Source organism: Triplophysa dalaica, chromosome 17 (assembly GCF_015846415.1).
Source record: "Triplophysa dalaica isolate WHDGS20190420 chromosome 17, ASM1584641v1, whole genome shotgun sequence".
Classification (NCBI taxonomy): Eukaryota; Metazoa; Chordata; class Actinopteri; order Cypriniformes; family Nemacheilidae; genus Triplophysa; species Triplophysa dalaica.
Window position 1 is genome coordinate 17401601 of NC_079558.1, and position 22479 is coordinate 17424079.

At 37.8% G+C, this 22479-nt stretch overlaps 1 protein-coding gene across 2 annotated transcripts in view; it reads right to left on the reverse strand.

Annotated features, from left to right (window-relative positions):
- Positions 1-19243, reverse strand: part of ngfrb (nerve growth factor receptor b) — a 29823-nt gene extending 10580 nt beyond the window's left edge. For both annotated transcript variants that reach the window (XM_056772127.1, XM_056772126.1), the window contains exons 1-3: positions 19003-19243; positions 10603-10744; positions 5343-5702 (exon numbers count right to left, since the gene is read on the reverse strand). In XM_056772127.1, coding sequence (XP_056628105.1) covers positions 5343-5702; positions 10603-10744; positions 19003-19083 — 583 coding nt within the window. In that variant the 5' untranslated portion in view covers positions 19084-19243. The remainder of the gene's footprint in view (positions 1-5342; positions 5703-10602; positions 10745-19002) is intronic.
- Between the last annotated feature and the right edge of the window lie 3236 nt (positions 19244-22479).

Below are 22479 nucleotides of genomic sequence, written 5' to 3' on the forward strand. Positions count from 1 at the left end.
AACCGTGATAGCACTCAGTAAGGTCAGTGTAAGTAACCTGAGAGCGCAGTGGAGAAACCCCATCGCTATTATCGACCGCAGTGGATTCTGTACATATGCCTTCGCTCTAAATCTGAGCCTCCTCAAATCTGTCTTCATTTTGCCATTGCTGTCACTGTTCTTTTCTGTTTTGTCCGCACCGCTGGATCGGCTCCGGTCTTTGTTCAAGTCTACCTTCCTAACCAAGCCTTGTTCCCATAACCAACAAGCAAATCTTGCGATCTGATGTCAACAGAGTCCAATTTTGCTCGTCTGATCTCTTAGTTAACTGAGTCTAGGGGAAGTTGACAATGTCAATTTAGTGGCAGGGAAATCTGATCCTCAATAAGTGCTTCCCATTCAATCATGCGCTAATGCAGAAGTGCTGTTCAATCCCACCCGCGGTCTTTAGGGTTAACTTCACGTCAGTCAAAGACTAGGAAATCGGGATGATTGTTGGGAAATTACCTTGGAATGTTGCAACAAGAATCAAGTATTCTAGTGCATGCCAGAATGCTGTTTCATAATGACGTGTAATGAAATGTATTGTGTGTAATATAAAATGGGTATTAGCAATGGGTATGAAGAAAAACTTTTGTTGTTGTGGGAGACTGATATATCGGTCATCAGACGATAAATGTCTACATGCATTAGTGCCTTGTTTCTTGCAAAAAGTCACTCTGATGTGAAGCCAGCATCTGATAGACAGCAAAATAGCCTATCATTATAAGCTCCAGTTGGAGACAGATGAACACAAACCAAAAAGATTGTGTGTTGTTTTGGTCACTTTTAAACAAGATGCTGTTTCCCTTAGACTCAAAAGACTGTCTCCCCTGAGATAAAAGCAATGTGAGGTGATACAAACATTGTATGGTAATCCAGTAGCTCAGAGATGACTTATTTTTGTAGGCTAACCCAGAAGAAAGCACCGCGCTGGTTCACTCGACCGAAAGCCTATGTATTTTTCTCATAGACTTTTGGAAGATCGCAAGAAAAGCTGTGTGATTAACAAAGGTTTATGATGTTTAAAAATGTTGTCTATCGAGATAATCTTTACAAATTAACACCACATCTGTTACTAAACTAACACGATGCTATAAACAGTCTACACCTATGGTCGCTTAATATAAACTTCTTCACCACCAAGCATCCGACAACTCTTTCAAACTTCATAAAAATGTGTTCCTTGTAAGTAATTGCTCCCTAAATGAATACAAGTTTTTTAAGAGATTTGTGCCCAATTTGCATTATTTGTGAGCTTTGTATGCGCGATGAAGTCTAACGTCCCCACCAAAGGAAGTAGTCGCTTTCAGCAACTTGTTAGGAAGAATAATAATACATACTATTTCAGGATAACTCAACCTTTCTTTTTAACATCACAATAAGTGCAACATAGTCAATAATTCACACGAGATCATTGCACATCAAATCCCAGACATCTGCACTTCTGCCCCTTCATTAACATCTCAAGGAAATGAACTTGAATTCTAGAATGTCCATGATGTCATGCAGATATGTTCTCGCCCCACAGAATTTTGGGTGAACCTTGACATGGGGGTTGAGGGGTGTAAGATTATTAGATAAAAGAATAGATACAAATTGTTCTCGACTGAAAGGATTCTCTTTAAACTATTGGCACAGGCAACCGAGCGAGAAAAAATATTATTTGAAAGAAGCTGAAATTCCACACTGGGCATTTCAATGATGTAATTTCAGCCACGATCACAGTTATATCCCAGACGTTGAATGGGACAAAATCACTGGCCCAAAGTCTTTGCAAATGTATAAGTCAGAGAAGCAGCATCATATGGGGTGACAGACACGAGTCGGATCATAACCCAAGACCTTCACAGCGCGCCAAAGCACCCCCCTTCCACTAATGTCATAGGCCACATGCCAGAGAAGTGCAGACAGCTGCAGGACGAGTGGCTGTTATGAATGGATACACTTCATTGTCTTATTTGTATCCAGTATGGACAGACGTCTCAGTTTCAAGGCACACATTGTACAGGCAGAAAGAGAGGTCAAAGTTAAGCAGTTAACATGGGTGATGATAAATCTTTGGCTATGGAGGGGAGGGAGGTTGACCAATAAAGCTCTTCTATGTGCATATACACATTCACCCAGACACACACATAAAACAGGTTTCCAGTGAAATTTGTTCACAATTTATAAAGAAGTTTTAACTCTAATTCAGATTTATACACAGTTATAGGTAATACTATCTCTGTTTTACTACTTATTACTTTTAAGTCATTAATATAAAAGTGCTTGAATGAAAATAAGAGAGAGGTCACAAACAGTAGTTTACACATACAGCACATTTTATTATGGTTATTATGAATTTGAGAATTGAAGTGAAAAGACAAGCTTTACTTTATAAAAATATCTTCATTAGAGCAATATGGTTTGAGAACAAAAGTGTTGTTTTTTGTAGTTTGATAAAGATTTCAAGTGTTTTTTAGTTGTATTGTATTTTATTGAAGTCTTTCAAGAACATGCCTAGAACACATTATATTTTGTTTATTTGCAAGTAAATTAGATATCCAGGTTTTAATTCATACTAAATTTAATCAAAACTATTTGTATTACATTAATAATGTAAGAAAAAGGACAGAAAGGTACAAATGAAATTTGATGAAATAATGTCATAATACGAAACAATGAATAATCCTTTGGGGGGCTGGGCATGTTTTTGTGAGATTCACCCGGAATGTTCTTTAAGTTCTCTGACACTGCACCCAAACACTATTTCATGCTTTTATTAATGAAATTACACGCCACTTTCATGCTGGATGTTCCACTGGCAGATACGCCTCACATGCAGCTAATCTCCTGTTACAGCAGACAAATCTAAAAGTGTCTCTAATCTCAACATCTCACATCATTTTTCATACCGTCTCTCAAATTGCAATGTTCCTGATAAACAGTGCTGTGCAGAAGACTGTTCTGACATGTTAGAGATGTTGCTACAGGATTTACTCTGTCTCAATTTTCTCCTCTTTATGCAATCCCAGGCTGACTTGATGCCGAGATCGGATCTCTCTTTATTGGTCAAAACGACGCTTTGGCTATTTATTCATGCTAATCATTAGAGTTAACACAACAGCACACAATATTCAGAACTTTATATTGATATATCCTACTGACACACTAAAGAAAAATAAATAAATAACCTTGAAAACTGCTTCTGGTCTTTTATCTGAAATTGATGCCACATTTGTTTGCAGTGGACAGCTTGCATGCTTTGCTGGCTTTCTTTTTAAGTTTATTTTTCTGTGTATGAAACTAATTCACCTGTGACCCCTGACCTCTCACCTCTAACCGGAGGTCAGACGAGGTCAGAGCGAACATCATGTCGATCTCTACGCAGATAAATATCACAGGCCTACACATATAAGCCCACATGACCAAAAAACTCTCTTCCCAAATGTATAACTAATCTTAAAGAAACATAAGAGCATAAACAATGCTGAATCATGAATAAGTTCTACATCCACACACGCACACTAAATCCAACTAATAAGGACCTTATACATACATAAACGTGGCACGGCCGCTGAATCATTTGTGGCAGCGCCTATTGTGGAGGGCAACACAGTCTACTGGTCACTCGACTTATGAATTCAACTTTGCGATCGTATAGAACAGAATAAAATAAAGATCCACATAAGCTTGTTTTCCTGGTCTCTTGCTCTTCCTTGCATTTGAATGGAATGCACAAGTTTAGTGATACACACACGACAAAACTATCTTAGAAACGTTCTATGCGATGCCATAACAATAAATCAAGTGAAAATCTATTTACTCCACTTTCAAGGCAGAACATCGGCTGTGTTTAAAACCTCATTCGCTCAACCCTGAAAACGTCTTAACAGCCAGACACAGAACAAAAGCCTGATTCATCCTTCAAGATTCCGCTTGAACTTTATTCGCTGCTAAGCTCAGGTCAGACAGATCCAACGCTTCCAGCTACGCTAAGGGACAGTCAGTTGAGACCGGCAGGCCTACATACTTCACACAACTATTTGGAGTCTACATATCTACATTACAAGGTCGCTCTCCTCCCGAGCAGTTGCTACAATCCCAAATACCCAACCGATAAGACCAGAATGCCCAGGTGTGTTGGAGATTCTGTTACCCAGCATGGCATTAAGGTTGTTCCACCGTAACTACTTTAACCAGCAATGCCTATTTCAATGGAACCTTGTATGTTTTACTGGTATAATGGTACTGGTGTATATTACTGGTAATCAGTTTAGAGAAGTTCATTTAGCATTATGTAAATGTAGCAGGAAAGATCTCAAACCAGACTGATAGCAGAGTGTGTTACTAGTTGGAGCATGTCTTAGAAGTGTGCCTGCAAGAAAAGCCGCAGTGATACACATGCACACAGTTGGCTACAATCTTGTTGCGAACTTAAAAACTGAAAAGAGGACCCACAGTCATGCAAAATAAATTCACATTCAGACATATTTGCATGTGGTGTCTGGGTAGTTTAACCACTTGAACACAAGCATTAAACAAATTAGGTAACAGTGCAAATGTGTCAGAAATGCATTAGGCACATAATAATGAATATATCTCCATATCGCAGACCGGTTCTGTGTGCATAGATTTCGTGTTTGTGCTGAAAATATTTGAGTTTACTTCTTCGAGATAAAACAGTGGTTGTGTCCCAACAAGACTGTAACAAATCTCAATAAAATGGAAGGAAGGAGGCGGGAACCGGCAGACATTAAAACATTTAATAAAGTAATATAACAGCCGGCGGCCCCTCACGGACGACCGCCGGCGAACAAAACATAATATAAATACAAACATAACATAAGTTCGGGCCCGGTCCTCTCTCTTCGACGGTCCGGTCGCTCGTTCCTTTTATGCTCCCATCTCCTACGTGATTCGAGCCCGGTGTGCGCACAGCTGGCGCTAATTCACAATTACTCACCGGACTCGAACCACGGTCTCGCCCCGCTTCTCTACTACATACCCCCATCACCCCTCACAGGCCGGGGGTACCCCCGCGACTGTGCAAGCTCCCTCCCCCTCCCTCGGGGGGGGTGGGGTGGGGGGTATGCAGCGACGAGACGAGACAACGGAGACGGGAGCCCTCGGAGCGACCGGAAAGAGAGAGGGGTAGTCTTCTCTACTACAAAGACAATCTACGAAATCGAAATTTAGTTAAAAGAGGGACAATTTAGTTACTGTAAGCAAGCACCTAGCAACACCCTAGCAACAATCCAGCACACCCAAGCAACCACATAACATTCTGCCAGACAAGTAACAGGGTGTTCAACAATGCAGTTCGTCATTCTTGTTCCTACCTTGGCAGATGGCGTCACTGACAGAAGTGCAGCTCTTCAACTCCATATCCGGCTGCTCGCACACTGCGCAGGGCAGACACGGGTCGAAAGAGGTTTCCTGGTCTGAGAACGTGTCATCAACGCACTCCTCGCACATCGTGTCGCGGTCGTAGTTACAGCGCAGCAGCACCCCCTGACCCACAGGACACACCGTGCATGCCTCGCAGCGGCCTGTGACGCTGCTGAAAAAGAAGCTGTAGTCACAGACGCAGATGGCGTCGTTGGAGTCGGTGCAGGGCGTCAGCATGCGCATGAGATTGGGACAGGGTGTACACGTCTGACATTTCTCTGTGTGGCTGAAGTTCTCGGAGAAAGTCTCACCTGAAGACAGACGCAAAGAAAGGTTGACAGTTTCAACACTCAATGGTAACACATTTGATCATCATCAAAACAGTCAGTGGCATCCTCAAAGTTTTCAAAGAGTATCATTTCATTACACTTATGTTTTAGTTGCATTTTACAAGATAGCAAAAATAAAATAATGGCAGGGACGATGTGGTGTAATGTAATGTTTACTGTCATTATTATCTATTCTGGCATGAACCATTTACCTTTAAAGTAACATTTACAGTAACCCTGAAACAAAAGGCAACTGAACTGTGCTGACCCTTTGAATGGACATTAGAGCACTAAACGTATGTCGAGAGTCTTAATATTAATATTGCAAAGAGCAGAGAGAAAATATCAAAATGCTGCATGCTTATGGTATTGTATTCCAATCCTCTATCCTATTCGGATATATTAGAGGATAGGATAGAGGTCTGGCTATCAATAAATTATTCAAGATGCTATTTTGTCCGTATGTGTGTGTGTGTGTGTGTGTGTGTAAGAGACACACCACAATCTTTGTGACCAGCCCCCACTTTCCCTTCGTATCCCAAACCATATCAAGTCTCACAGTACAATATATGCCACCGGGGCATGGGGTATTCAAGAAGTGACCAGACGCAGACCCAGAAAGAAAATGAGAGAGATAACAAGCTCATGTCATAGTTATCCCTGATCTATCCATCAACGTGAAATATTATTGTGTCTTCGTGCTGGACAAACAGAGTTGCACATAACGGCTTCTCTTACTCCCCTGTGTGCCGCTGCTGCTAATGGCTCTCATGATAAGGGGGTAATGCGTTGGTTTCTGGGGGGCCTGGTACAGGGGCTTTATTTAGGATGGGGTGATGGGTAATCTGTGCATTTGAAACTCGTCTGCTCTCCTCATCTTTGTTCTTTGAGACCCATTAGCATAATGCCAGCCATCAATAATGTATGTCTATGCATTAAAAGAGACGGCCAGCAGCGTGGGGGTGTTCTGATCAGTACAGTAGGAGAGTGTACGTGTGAATCCACATCAGTACACTAAACTGCTGACATAATGTTTGTCAAAGTATAAAAAAGAAAAGCTGCAATGACAGCACGAGCCTTTACATTATTTATAGTTTTAGTATGAACTACAAGTGGATGGGGGTCTCAGGTGGTCACAGAGACAGTACATAGGGGATGAGACAGACCACTAGAAGCAATCAATAATGCTCAATAGGACAAATGTAGGATTCAATGTCGTTCAGTTAACAGAGACAAAAACATTTACTCTACAATGTGTATTAACTACACCGGTATAGGAAATACAATGATTTTATAAAAGCATTATGCAACATTTATGATGTATAAAACTGCATTTGAAATGTGTTGAAATGTATTTGCAGATTTGTATTCCTATTACTTACATAAAAATAGCTACTAGAGACCATTTACAAGATAGAAACTGACATGTCGTAAAATGACTTTCTGAATCCATACAAATTGGTTGCTCAGGATGGGATTTACGATGGTTCACCAACATTTAGACAGATTTGGATGCAGGCCATTTTAAAATGGCGAATATTTTTTTCTATGAGTTAAAAGTTGGATTGGCAGAAGATCAATTTGTAAGACACTTTTAAAAATAGAAAGACAGAAGAGTTAAAATACAGCCAGGTCCATATAACGTTCAATGAACAGAAACAATAGCTTCATTCATCGCCGGGTCTAGAACCCTGACGTGAAACTCCAATCTGTTAATCTGATGTGGTACAAACACATTCACAGTTTAACATTTAAAGTCTATTCAGGTTGGATTTCATTATTACCATAAAGATTCTAGAGCTAAAAAATGCAGGGGTCTTTCGACCCGCTGGTTTAAATGAACCTGGAAATGTCCATATTGGACTATACCAGGGGTTGAAACAGTATCTAGCAGTCTACAGTCTGAATATTTTAAAGGTCCAGTGAATGACATTTTGCGGCATCTAGTGGTCTCACTCGACTGTGAACTGTCACGACTGTGTTTCCTGAACAGCAGGCTCCACAAAAGCCCTGCATTTCTTTTGTTTCATAATTGTCTGCTTGCGCAAGTATTATTCTATATGAAAATCCTTATATTCAGGGGCTTCTCTTCCATTTCTTACTGATATTTAGTGGCACTTCATTAGGAAGTGACAGTTGACTAGTTGGATGGAAACATCTGTATACTGAAGCTAAAATGAGCCATTAATTCTTTGACAGTACAGTGATGTGAACCTATAGTGACATTTGTAAGTAAACAGAAGGTAAATCTCCCTGAGGGCTACAGATACAGTACAGTGGTTATGTTCAGCTGGGTGGGGCTCATCCGCTCTACACAGCTACCAACAGCACTTAGGACTGTTGATATTGCACTATAATAATTCATTTTTAGGAGGACGTTTTAAAGGGAAAATTTAAAAATACATTCTTGCAGTGATAACTATAAGCAAGTTTTTCAAAGGTTTTCCCTGGAACAAAAAGTCGTGCAGAAATGACACAGTTCCTTTAAAGGGGTCATATGGCGCGAACACGTGTTTTTCTGTGTGTTTGGTGTGTTTTCAGCAGTGTTGTGCAAGTTATTTCTAAACTGATTTTAGTTCGAAAATACACAAATACTAAGATTAAACACATTTAAACACAAAAAATTCAAAGGTATTTAATTACAAAATAGTCCCATCCCTTCACTAAACTAGATTATATAGAATTCTAATTAGTCATCATGTAAAACCTTAGCTTACCTTGTCATTGCTGCTGGTCACAGGGATCTTGCTAACTAGCTTCCTGAAAGCAGCCCAATGACCCCTCAAAACCCGCCCAAAGGGAATGAAAACCAGCCCAATTATTTTCTGGAGTCAAATCAAAGTTAAGAACTGCCAAACAACGTTTCTATTGCTGTATATGCTTATCTGAATGGTTTCCAAGGTATTGTACATATTTTTTGTTCTGTTGAACTCAAACGATGTATTGGGGGATTTAGGCTACCTTTGACTACCATGATGATCTTTTCTGAAGGTAGTCAATGATGCAAAATCATTTTAAGTTTCTAACATTCTACCAAATATATTTGCGTTCAACCGAACAAAGACATTTATACAGGTTTGGAACAACTAGAGGGCGAGTATTCCATAACAGAATTTACATTTTTGGGTTGGGTGTCCCTTTAAAAAAGATCCCATGTGTGCTCGAGGCCACGAACGGAAATGCACGAGAAACGTGTTCTCCGTTCGTAAGACATGCAAAAACTTGCTTAAGAAATAAGCATGGTTATATTTCTTGCATATGTATAAATTGTACAAGCACGTCAATGAGTTGTTCTAGACTGCGTATAGCGCTGCTCAAAGGTGATATTTGGCAGACGGAAGAATCAAGTGTTGTACACTTAGTAGTGATTTCTTTCATTGTGCAACAGGACATACACATTGGTAAAAACATAATTCGGATGCATTGTCTAATACAACCGCTATATTTCCAAATATGGTGTTACATTTCCGTAACATGTTTGCAGTATTCGACCAATCAATATGAACTGGTTAACTGGTCAATCATAACACCCCTTGCTTTTCAGAGCAATGAGTTTTGTTAAAATCTGCGTGTTTCAGAGAGGTGGGGCAAAGAGGAGATACAAATATGCACGGTATGTAGAAAATACAGCGCTTTTGAACCTTAAATCGTGTATACGCATTGCATTACATCTCAAACAAATGGTAATATTCGTTTTAGCCGTGTCATATGACTCCTTTAAAAATTGAGTTTATTCTATAAGTCTAAAGGATTTATGTGTTAAGAACTCATATGCTGTGTAACTTACATTAATCACTTCTTAAACAGCTGTTTTCATTCCAGATATGCTAGTTTTGAGTGTGTCAACACATAATTGCTGAAGTGCTGTCGGGCAGCGTTGGGTGACTTATGAGAGCTGTGAAAGGAACAGTTTGGAGTTTTCAGCATGTAATGGTTTGAATGTTGATGGATGGGGTCAGAATCTCAATTCTCAGCACAGGCCCGTAGGGAAGAAGCCTGACGGAGAGATTGGAAACTAATTACGCGAAGAAGAATGTTGTGGGTTACGGCAGTTTAACACTGGACACAGGAAGGGTGTCAGACGGGAACATGAAGACTGGACACTACACGTTTTCTGTTGTGTCTTTACACTGACACTCACAGAACTCATTGAAATACAAGTATGGGTAAGTAGTTTGCCTTTTTTCTCCTGAATTGAAATTCAAGTGTGATTTGTTGGCCCAAAAGGGGATCAAAAAAAGAAGCAAAAATAAATTAAATTAAAGATGAATTTGGCTGGAATGTTTTGTACTTTTAATTTGTTGGAATTTATTTAAAAAAACTGTTCTTATTTTAAACCACAGTATAAATCATTGCAATAGTAAAAAAACGTATGTATGACTATATGACTATTTTTGGTCACATTTCGGATTTCTCGTTGTCTATTTCCATTCATCTCTCTTGTGTATTTCCTCTTGTTCAGTTGGGTCACGAAAGAAGACGTGTGGGAGACAATTTTAAAATGGGAGGGATTCTGGCAGGCTTCGAATGAGGACCTGGCTCAGGACCAGCTCATATGCGCAACTCTTACGGTGCTCCGACGGGTGATCCAATAAAGTCACAAAATGTCATGTACCATTGGATTTTCCATAATTAATTTCACTAAGAGCTGTAAGCGGCATGAAACACTCGGACCGGTCTCCGAGCACTCCAGACTGTTATTTCTCTCATTTCCTAAAAGCATTTCCACTTTAACTGCTAATTACCGTTCACAGCTGAAAAGCCTTCTGACGTGATAGTTCAGGAAATGGCATTTTAAATAAGGCAGCAGAAGCCTCATCTTTTGTAGTGCTGCTGCAGCCAACATCTCGGTTTAAGAGGACTGTGTGTGTGTGATACTCACTGTCAAGACACGGTTCACACACTGTCTGATGCTTTCCACAGGGCTGGACCATGCCCTCCCCTGGCTGGCACTGTTGGCAGCACTCTCCTTTGGATGTAAACATCTCCGAGGGACATGTCTCCCGTGTGGACAGGACATCCCCCTATACAGATAAACATGAAAAAAAAAAAATACAGATCAGATTTGAAAAGAGAAAGGTACACTGAAGAATCCAAATATCCTCCCACACAAGGCATCAGCCAAATGACCAAATACAAAGCACCACATTTCCACTTGGTCACACTACCCTGATGTTCATGAACACAATTTATGATATGTTGATGGAAGGAAGGAGATGAACATGTGCTAACAATAAACGTCTACATTACAGATCACCTTGCACATTCGCAGAACACTTTTTATTGCGAATGCATCCTTGGATACTATTTTATTGTGTTGGTCAGGGCAATAAAAAGAGTGAATATTACCAATTAACTTTACTGAATTTTCAGAGATTTATTTAATGTGGTAGAAAAAATGTCAGAAAGGTTAGGTTTAAAATAATTTACATTTTTGAATTTTATGTTTTTTTCTGGTGCACCAGTTGCCAGAATATTTGTCAGTTTTGTATGTTCTTTTAACAGAGTAAACTAAAATCTCAGAGTACAGTATCACACATATTATTGACGGTTTCAAAGTAACAACAAAAACAAACGTTACATGGACGCTTTTGTGGCCTAAACTAAAAATCACTGTTGATTATTTCTGAAAACAAGCAAAAGAAATAACAAGTAAATGACATTAGCAATTAAGTTAAAAGTATGTCTAGCCAGTATTATTTTAGGTTACCTGTAGAAAGAGATGGACAGTATTTCAATTACATGTGTTTGAAATACGTATTTAATTACTTTTCAGTATTTTGTAATTTGTATTTTCCTTAACAAAAAAAGTCACATGTAATTTATAATTAAATACTTTGAGAGACAGTATTTTGGATTTTAAAATACTTAATTACTTTTTCAAATATGTCAGATATATTTTATTCTTGCTACAATAACAAACACTCTTCAGAAAGTGGTGGGCACATTTTGAAGCCTCGACCTTTGAAAATTTGACCTAAACAGTTTGTGGCACAAAAAAAATTATTATTACAATTATTTTAACTAAACAGTAAAGAACCCTCAGGATTTTGGAATCGGGAAACACTGTTCTAGACTATGTTGATCTTTCATTCCATTAAAGGATCCTTCACCCAATAATGAAAATTCTGTCATCATCTACTCACCCTCAGATTGTTTTTAAAATTCTTTTTTATTTTAGAATTAGAATTTATTGGTTTATTTTTAATGTTATTATATAAGATTAGAATTTTTTATTTTAATTTTTTGTTTATTGTTATAATTCTTCTGCTTTTAACTTACTTTGGTTTAATTTTGAGGAAACTTTTTTAGGTCAATTTTTAGGTCAATATTTGATTTGATATCAATGAACAGGAAGGTTTTTAAAGTTTTAATTTTAGTTAACTAAAATAACCTTGGATCTCATTTCCCTTTCCTGACATAGTAGGGAAAATAAATACGATGGTAGATAATGGCGTATTAGATCTGACATAAGCTTAGCAAACCCAAGTTATGGTACAGTATATGTTAGGTTTAATTATTGATAGGGCATATGCCGTTTAATTGTGATTTTTGCCAGCGATTTTAAAAAGATCTGCCTTCCCCCATTCAAGTAGATAGGACAGAGGACTTGTTTACTGCCCAGAGGCGTTGCAAACAAGGCCACTGAGTGGCACGACTTCCGTAAACGGACTTTGGTCACAGGAGAATGAGATAAATCAATAATGATCATAATAAAATGATGTGATGGCCTACATGTTTATGTGAGTGTGTTGCTAAAATCTGTGTGTTTGATGGAATTACTGTATTGTCAGATTACAAGTTACTTGTATTTTAATTAAACACATTTTAATCACAGCAGAATTTAGTATTTAATTGAAATACATGTCATGAGTTAGTAATTCGTAACTAAATACTTGTTAGATGTATATGTGCCCATCTCTGAATATTATTTAGCTAAACTTAAATGCGTTAAGTTACACGACCCATTAAACAAATTGTTAATAAATTAACATCCAATGAAATGCAACAAATTGTTTATTTAATAAAGTTGACATTCAATGATTATTAATCTAATTTAATCTCAATATAAATTGATTAAAATAGTATATAGCCAAAAATAGCCAATAGCCAGATTGATAAACAGACAAAGATATCAAGTTAACTTTGGGTCAGGCACGTGCGTTTATTGAAAATGTCTATAGAGACTTCTCCCATCTAGCATATTAACATATATCATATTAAAAACCTTTTGTTTAACATAAAGAAGTGGAAAGCAACAGCGCAACCAACAGCTTCTCATCCCATTTACTTATGTAATTTACGTTCCTTGACTTTGTATATGATTCGTCAGTTATTCCAAAGAAGTTTCATCTAAAAGCTAGTTTTTCAAGTGATTTTCTTTTGGCTGAAATCCCCTACACGGCACAGGCTACTGGATAAAACTAAACAACAGGTAAATGTATACATTATAGGTTGTGTACCCTGTTCCATTCTGTTACTGTAACTGTTTATAATTTCATTTCGATTTAGGTGTAATGTAATATGTATACACGATTTAAGGATAAAAATGCAGTATTTTTTCACACACCGTGCATGTTTATATCTCCTCTTTGACCCCCTTTCTCAAATGTGCAGATTTTTTACAACACTCTGAAAAGCGTGGTGTGCTATGATTGGCCAGTCAACCAGTGCGTGGTGATTGGTCGAATACTGCAAGCGTGTGTCGAAATGTAACATCTCTTAACATATTTGGAACATCAGGTTCCAACGCAATTGTACTGACAGGTACGCCCAGCTCACCTTCGTATACATTTGGGCGGTCGAAGTCAAATAATACCACAAACTGATGTAGATTTGTGGGCGTGTGGTTACACGAGCCGTTTCAGACAGGTCTGGGTGAGCATTTGCTTTTAGATAGATTGCATCTTTTTTTCCAACACATACATTTTTGCAGTTTAACGTGTCTAATACATGCATGTGCAGCTTAAAACCAGTGTTGGGAGTAATGCGTACACAGAAAAACACGTATTTGCTCCATATGACCCCTTTAACATTTTAATTTACTCACAAATAATTTCTGAAGTGAAAATGTTTTCTAAATGCTGTTTCATATTATATTTAGAATTACTGTTTGCAAAAAATTCATCATTTATCTGCTCATTGTAAGCCTACAGCTATGAAACCGATCAACATCACACAATGAAATGACAAATTATACTTTGGGAAATTTGTAAAAAAGTATATGTGGCAACAGAAGATACTGTAACTGCTGACCAGTATGAGGTTTCACGGCTGTGAATCTAACATCTCTTGGGAATGCAATCCCAGAAACTTCCCATACAGACTCGGAGCCAAAAATACAATCTGAACAGTAACGCTGCTCGACTTGTTGCATTATTTAGTGCTGATAATGTCTAATGCATGTCAACAGCATTGCTTTGGAAAGATAGAGAGCTTCAAAAAGAAATAAACAGGTATCAGCCTGTATCAGAAGCACATGACTGAACATTTACAGTACATTTAAAAGGTGCAGGTTTTTTTATTCTAGATATGATTTGGCATAAATGAATCTAATGGTTTGCATTATGATTATGGTTGCCTGTATGCACCGACAGAGTGGAGCGATCGATTTATGACATAAAGACGAATAACGTAAACTTGAAATGTCCATCAGTTTTTTAACCACACAATTTTAACCAAAATGTTTATGTGCACCTTGTGTGCAGAATAATTCCAAGACAACGCAAAAACATGGCATTCGCCTTCAGTTTGTTTACATGGTAACTTAGCGAAGAATTTTGCCTCGTGCTGAAGCGGCTGTTGATTGGCTGACGCCTGAGGGAGTAGGGTGAACCGAAAGAAGCGATTGGCTGAGAGTGTGGCAGTCGTTTGTCACAGGTGTATGGAATGACGTTTAAAGATTGGGAGAAGAAAGCCAGAGTGTGAGATAAAGAGTAAAAGAGAAAGATTAGATGATCCCCTTCAGGGCTTTGTGAATCAGCTGAATAAGTGACAGTGATGGGTGAGGAGAAAAGGAGGTTGGGAAAGCACAAATTAACATTCCCTTCGTTTCTACCTGTCCCACACATTACCCCCTGGCATGAGGTAACCTCCTCCTACACACAAACACACACGAGCATTCCAGCTCCAGGTAAAGTTTAAAAGCCCTCAGAAGAATCTGTACGATAAGTCTTTGATGTTCTCTAGCATGACATTCTTTGATTAACAAGGTTAAAATGTGTAAAGAAAATATGTAAAGGCTCATACACATGTATGCATGTCACGAAACCTGTTTGGAGTCACTTTTAATCTTGACAGAAGAACAGACTGTGGTAACGTGTGTGTGACATTTCAGAACAAGTTATTTTTATTACAGGTCTGCTTGAGAATGCTAGCAATGGAACTCCAAATAAAAGCACAAATTAGAAATTTCTTGAAAAAAACCCAATGAAACAAAAAAGCAAAAGTGAATAATTTGATTACTTTATTATTTATGCTTTTATCCAAAATGACTTACATTGCATTATCCTATACATTTGTTTCTAAGTATGTGCAATCCCCTGGGATCAAACCCGCGACTTTGCGTTGTTAACACTGAGCTACAGGAAAGCTGTGAAAGCTGAAAGATTACTTATTTATTTCGTACGAAAAGTAAAACTGTTACATTAGTTTTCAGCTACTTTTTTCATCTTACTGTTGCTCCCATAGAGTGATGTATGCTATAGCCCACAAAATATTTCTTAAAGGAACAGTCTAACCTAAAAAAAAAACATAATTTACTCACCCTCCAGTTCTTCCAAATCTGTATAAGTTGGAAGAATGCTTGTAGCCAAATAGTTCTTGGCCACCATTGACCACCATAGTAGAAAAAAATGCTTTACAAATTTTTTTGTTCTGTTGAACACAAAATAAAATATTTTGAAGAAAGTAAAGTTAACTTTAGACTGCTTTTCTGCTATGGTAGACAATGGTGGCCAACAACTGTTTTTCAACAGTAATTTATACAGATTTGAAACAACTTGAGGGTGAATAAATGATGATGACAGAATTTTCATTTTTGGGTGAACTGCTTCTATAAGATTATGTTAGTTGAATGTGTTTTGTTAATTTATGTCTGGCCAGCCTTCAAAATTATTCCAGCGGTTAAAAATGTACAAAAATTGTACAAATCTATTCAACTAAAAAATGACATTTTACTTTTTTTAAATAGTAACTCAAATATTAAGAGCAAAATCGCTGTTGTTTCTTCAAAAATGTAATATGATTACATATTGTGTTAATAGATAATACGTTAGGCTACTACTTGCAATGCGTTACCCCAGACACTAAAGTTTGACATCAGTTTCCCCAAGCAAACAGCCATTACCACATACCATACTAAAGCAGTTGATAAAGGCATGGGTATTCTAGACTTTGCAAGTCCGTCTCCGTCTCGCGCACAAATGCGTCTGCACAGCTTTCTGGGACCTATGCGTAGTACAAATGAGAATGTACACTCCACCACAGTCAGAGGGCAGCACTGAGCTGCGATATTCACAGGCCCACGGCAAATGTATGATAGAAGAAGTGTGGCTCCGCCATTGCAGACGACAGAGATAAATATTAGCCGCCCTGAACACATCTTTATACTCTCTTAAGTTTGAATTTTATAAATGCAAATATTTTCTCTTTGTTGTAGTGTTTTGGCTCCTCCGCTTCACCGTTTTGCTTTGGTGTCATACTTCTTCGACAACTGCACACCGCACACTTTCCATGTGTGTATTGTCACGTAGTGGGCTCTTAACATTTTCTTGCACATGCACTGCTGTATGCGTTTCGTCCGCACGGTCTTAAAATTTGGGGTGTCCTCGGACAGGGTCTACTGGCACCTGCCGACCCTTTTGATGACGAAAATTGCGCCATGCGGACGTAGTGCGAACACAGATGGATGGACTATACCTGCGGCTAAATGTGTTCTTTAGCATGCTATTCTGGGGAGTTGTTTCCTGGCTCAGTCCAAAAGAACCTACACCCAATTCTCTATCATATTCTGATTTCTATCACCCTCAATTAAAGTCTTAGAATATTTGTATCTATTCAATCATGTCCCAAACAAAAATTGATTTCCCAATCTCTCGGTACATGAAGAACATGCCTCTCTTCAACAAGATTTTTGTATTATTCGTCTCAATAGCACAGGCAGCATAGGACGAGTTTGTTCAAATCCCTAACCTTAAATTTGACTGATAATACAATACGCTTGCCTTAGCAATCACCACTAATGACTATGACGTGTTTCCAAACAAGGCTTGTGTACAGGTTTAGATTATAAGATGAGAAAATTATGCCTGACTTATTCTTTCTTTTGATAGCCTTAAGTAAGAAAAATCACAGATGAGATGTCTTTCGTGTCTTTCTGTTTCTCCTACACAGCATTGAGATTAAATGAAGAGCAACTGGAAACGTGCTTAAGTCTCTCAGTGGTTTCATGAGAAGATCTATGAGCAGTAACATTTTCCACTGAGAATTCATCGCACACACAAAGACGTTTTACCGCTGAAATGATTTAAATGGAGTCGTAAAGTATAACATGACACATGCGTTCTGAAAAACCAAAGCATGATCACAAAAAAATGTGATATAAGTGTCATAAACAGATGTATTTTGACAGTAGATACTGCAGAGAGCCTCTCACTGACACACACACACGGTTCATGATGTTTGGGAACTGACGTTTGAATGCACTTAACTCATAACCCTTAGCCTGTTGGCGCATGTCAACAATTTAAAGTCATCCACGTTTCTGGCAAAGCGAACTCTCTCTCTCTAATGAGCTGACTGGAGTTAATGGAGCTCTTCTCTCTGTCTCTGTTTGCTTTAGTTGTTTGCAGTGTAAGCCATGTGATTTACAATCGCAAAGGCCAATTATTTATATTGCTAATGCTTTGGTGTAAAAGTATTACACTTCTCCTTTTTATATTTCCTACACTGTTTGTATGTGTGAGTGATGGCGGAAATCACATGTTGAGAGATCGTTGAGAGGTCTGCTTTTACTTTTCTGAGCCAACTGACTGATTTTCACCTGGAGGATAAATCGTTTTCCATCTTGATATGTGACATCACAGAGACGTTGGTTTTGGCTGTTTTTACTAGGGCTAGTAAGTCCCATCTAGATTCCACCCTAAAACCACTTCGCCCTGGCAAACACCCCAGACAGACACCCTAACAATATGGAGGTGACATATGCCAAATGTGTGCTTAGTCAGAAAACTGGAGAATGGCAACAGTCACGCCATACAAAAAAAACGTATTAAACTTGTTTTTTTACTAGATAAAATGCAAAACATGGTTACTGTAGTTACCATGGTAACCATGAATTAACCATGCTTTTCTCAATGCATAATTTGCATATCATCTTTAAAAAAAAAATCCAAAAGATCAAACAGATCATCCCGAAACCACAAGTATTTTTAAAGCTGTCTGTGTGCTGTCTGCATAGCTACTGCAATAGCTGGATGTAAAATGACACTAATATGTAGGTGCAGTTCAGAGGACACGCGTTGACATCCCGCTCGACTGCGACATTGTTGTTGCCCACACGCCCATCATGCTCTTTACATGGGTGTAACTCCAGCCTCAGTTTTAAACAAGACAAGACACAACCTTAACACAAACAATTGCACAAAACTTGTACTACCATCATCTCAATGTGTCGGCAGTTATGTTGGCATGCTTTATCAATTATCTGTCTTTATGGGGAACTGCATGTGCCACTATAACACACACACACATACAATTAAAGCATTAATAGCAGTCACACTTCAGCTGAAATAAAAGCAATGTGCCTTTCTGTCAAAGTGGGTGTGAAGAGATTATTAAAGTTATGGATAATGAAAAGAAGTGTTAACACATCATTTATACTGCATTATTATTCACTTGTGAAGCATATGCCTTTTCATAAGCCATTTGAACACAATTCTTTGTAACTATTAATGGTTAAACCTTTTAAGAACACAATGACCGTGGCTGGATCATGTGTTTTGATGCCTTCACCTCTTTAAATTATGTCATTAAATAGGAAAGTAGTGCAATGTGTGAGTGGTTTTAACAAGCAAAAGCTCTTTAAGCATTATTATAATAAAAAATGGAATGATACATATACATTCTAACAGTATATAATGAAGCTGTTAAAATACAGTTATAAGTAACACATGCTTCAGCTAAAGAAAGAATTGAAGTGTAAGGTGCTTTTTCGTTTGACTGTCAAGATCGAGGTAAAGTGAGATTGATCTCAGACGGATTAGAGATACTCTGTACTCACCACTCCGAGTAAAAAGAGTAAGATCACACTGAACATGCTGTCTTCTGTGAGGATGACATATTCACTCTTTGGTTTGGGCATCTTAGTTCCTCTCAGATTCAATATAAAGCTTGAATACTGTCCGACTGTCACGCGCGCGTCCGTGTGAAAACTTTCACAAATAACCCACGAGCATTATAGTGTACCTGCTGTCCTCCAGATGAAACCTGTGGAAGTGGGTCACAGTCTGTGCATGTGCTCGTGTCAAGCTTTAAAAAGGGTAAAAAGATTCGCCGCCTCTCTCTCTCTCTCTCTCTCTCTCTTCTCTCTCTCTCTCTCTCTCTCGTATGTCAGTGCAGAGAGTTTCTCCTCCCGCATCTCATCTCACACAAACACAATAAATATCTGACTTTTAACAATAAATATATATATATACATATACATATTCCTATACTTTTTCGTGTGGGGAGCACACTACCGAAAAGTGAAGTTGGTTTAAAAACATTTTGATAAAAGAGCGTTTAAATAAAACTTGTTTTCAAGACTTGTTTTATATGAATTGTAGTAAACAATAACTGAAGTAAATTGTACGGTGAGTTAAATGGAATGAAAGGAACATGAATCATAACTGAACATAGAGTATATGAGGCTTTCATGTAACATTAAACTGTTACAATGTGACAAGAAAATGTCCCTCCGTCTATAAAGAGGTCTGCCTGAGAACTGTGATCCAACCTGCCGCTAGAGGGCGATCACACACTAGATTACATCTGAGAAAATTCCGAGGTCTGTGAAAATTCCTGACACGTGTACTTATTGTATTAGATAATCATGTATCAAACCAAGTGACATTTCTAATCTAATGAGGCTAGAGTAGTTTCTTATATAGGAACTGCAAAGCAGATGTCAAAGGGACTTTTTGAAGAAGAAAAAAATGATTCAAAGCATACTAGAGAATCCGTAGATGGTTAAAAAAGTACTTCAAATGAAATATGAAAATTACACATGTACAAATGCACCTATATCTCCCCTCTGTAAACACATTGTCAAATCAGTGATATATGAACATCCCCAGCATTTGCTGTCCCCAGAAGCATCAACAAAACCTACAGTGAACAACTACTTAAGAAATGTCAAAACGTGTTATTAAATCATACCAAATACTAACCATTAGAAATTATCAATGACAAATTATACCATATAACCATTGTGTTTTGAAACATGCATGACTTTCTTTTTTACATTTCCATGTAAATGAAAAAGTGGATTTTCCCACACCGTAAACATCAATAGTGACAACAGCAACATTTCCAATGTAGGATTTTGAGAGAATGATGACTTAGATTACATTGAGCTCTCATATGGATTCAGAAGACTCGGAATGTAAAGCACAAGTGGTTTGGGCTTTTTATCCTTTTTGAAGTGTGACGGCCTCTAATCCCCATCCATCTGGATTGTTTAAAAGTTATTTGGACATTCTGACATACTTCCCAAGTGATGACACCTTACAGAGATATTAACACTGGACATGATAAGAAACACTCGAAGACAAACTCATGAACATGTGACTCCAGTGTTAAAGCAGCGAATGGGTTTCTCATCTGATGATTTTGAGCAGGACTTTTTAAAACAACACAAGGTATTTTGAAGAAGTTTTTCATAGTTCAAAAATATTTATTAAGGTATTTTCTTATTTTGAGTTTATTTTGTATGGTTTTCAACAAAAACCTACTTTTCTTAATTTAAAAAAACTCACTACGTACAGTAGACTTCTATAGCCATAATAATGTGTTAATGTTAAAATAATAACAAATCCAACACATGACAAAGACCAGAAGACATTTGTTTTAGTTTCCCAGGTTGTGTGTGCACATCCTGAGAGTGTCTGAGATCTCCTGACCTCTCGCTCTGCAGCAAGCCTTTCTCTCTTCTGCGCTAATGAACTGTGGCACGTCTTATTTCTTGTTATCTAATGAAACGAAGCTGAATGAATTTCATACTGAAACATTGTTTTGTCTAATTAAGGTTTGGTTATGACAACATGAAGTACAAGCGCATTCGACTCCATTACAAGATGAAGACCACAAACATTGGCAAATGCTCTGCTAATTTGCACGCTAGTTTGCACTAGTTTGGCATTATTTTGTCAAGACATGTTATAACTACTTTGAGTATCACAGTACAACATTCACAGTTAACTATTTTTTTATAAGATATTGTTTCTTCCCTCGAGCTATATAATACAGTTATTTTGATTGAGCACACTTGAATCGTGTACACTGCATGTGCAAACAAGTGTGTGTTCAGTAAAGCACTTTGTATAAAGCCAAAAAATGTCAATCTGAGTTTAGTTTCAATCCATTTAGGTGAATAAATGTATCATAGATGTTGATGTTAAATCAGTGTATAAATGAACAACTCAAAAAGTGCAGTTCAAATCTGTCTCACATTTTTAGTAAATGCTTTAAAAGTCATTTGATCAGCTTTGAGTTTCTAGATTCATTTATTTTTGTTCCTATTTTTGACTTAGTATCATGGGAAAATAAGAATAAATGTTATTAATTGCAAAGAATGTGTGCTTAGCTTTACTGTCATGGGAACATTTTCTTAAGAGCTCTTGACTTTGGTCAAATCTAACTCTTTAAGGGATCGTGTGCCAAATCCCCACTCTAACACTAGACCCTGCAGGTTTTTTTTACCTCTGATCTGAGATCAACTGTAAACTTTCAATCCCTCCAAACAAATACCCAAAACCTTACATGACTGAACTTCATTCAGTGAGAAGAACAACGAACCAAGATGGAATGTGGCCTTTCTCGTATGATGAGGAGTGGAGATGATGATGATGTTGAGAAGAGGAGTTTGCCTCTGGCATGAAACCAGATGTGCTTCTCTGATAGATTTTTATCTTTATACCCCATCCTGAGGGGGGATGGGGTGCAAAGACGTGTAACCCTTTCTCTTTCTTAAAAGTCCAACATGAGTCAGCGGTGCTGTCTTTGGGGTGGAAAGTTTGTGCATGCACGTGTGTCGTGCAGAGTCAAATCGAGACACAATGTGAGAGACAGTGGTAAAGAATGGCAAGGGACACAGAAGAAGCAACCAGGTAAGAAAAGACTTCAGTTTTAAAAAGTGGGCGTGGAACTAGACCTAAGTCTCTTATGAAAACGACTGGACCTTGATTTAGAAGAATTATGTCAGAAAGGTTTTTAGGGGCCAAAATGACCCAATTCAACTTGTGGCGTTCCAAGCATCTCAAAATTGTAATAATAATTAAATAAATTAGAATTTTCTGTAAGCAAAGTGATTGATGGGCTTGTTCAATGCATGAATTTCTTCGAGGGCTTTGTGAATCTGAATTTTATGGGATAACTGCTTTAGAAAATAAGAATGCATCAAAATAATGTTGTTGTTAATTATTAACGTATGCAAGAAAATAGAAAAAATCTGTAAAAAAAATGTAAATAATTCAAATCAAATAAACAACATAGGTGTTTG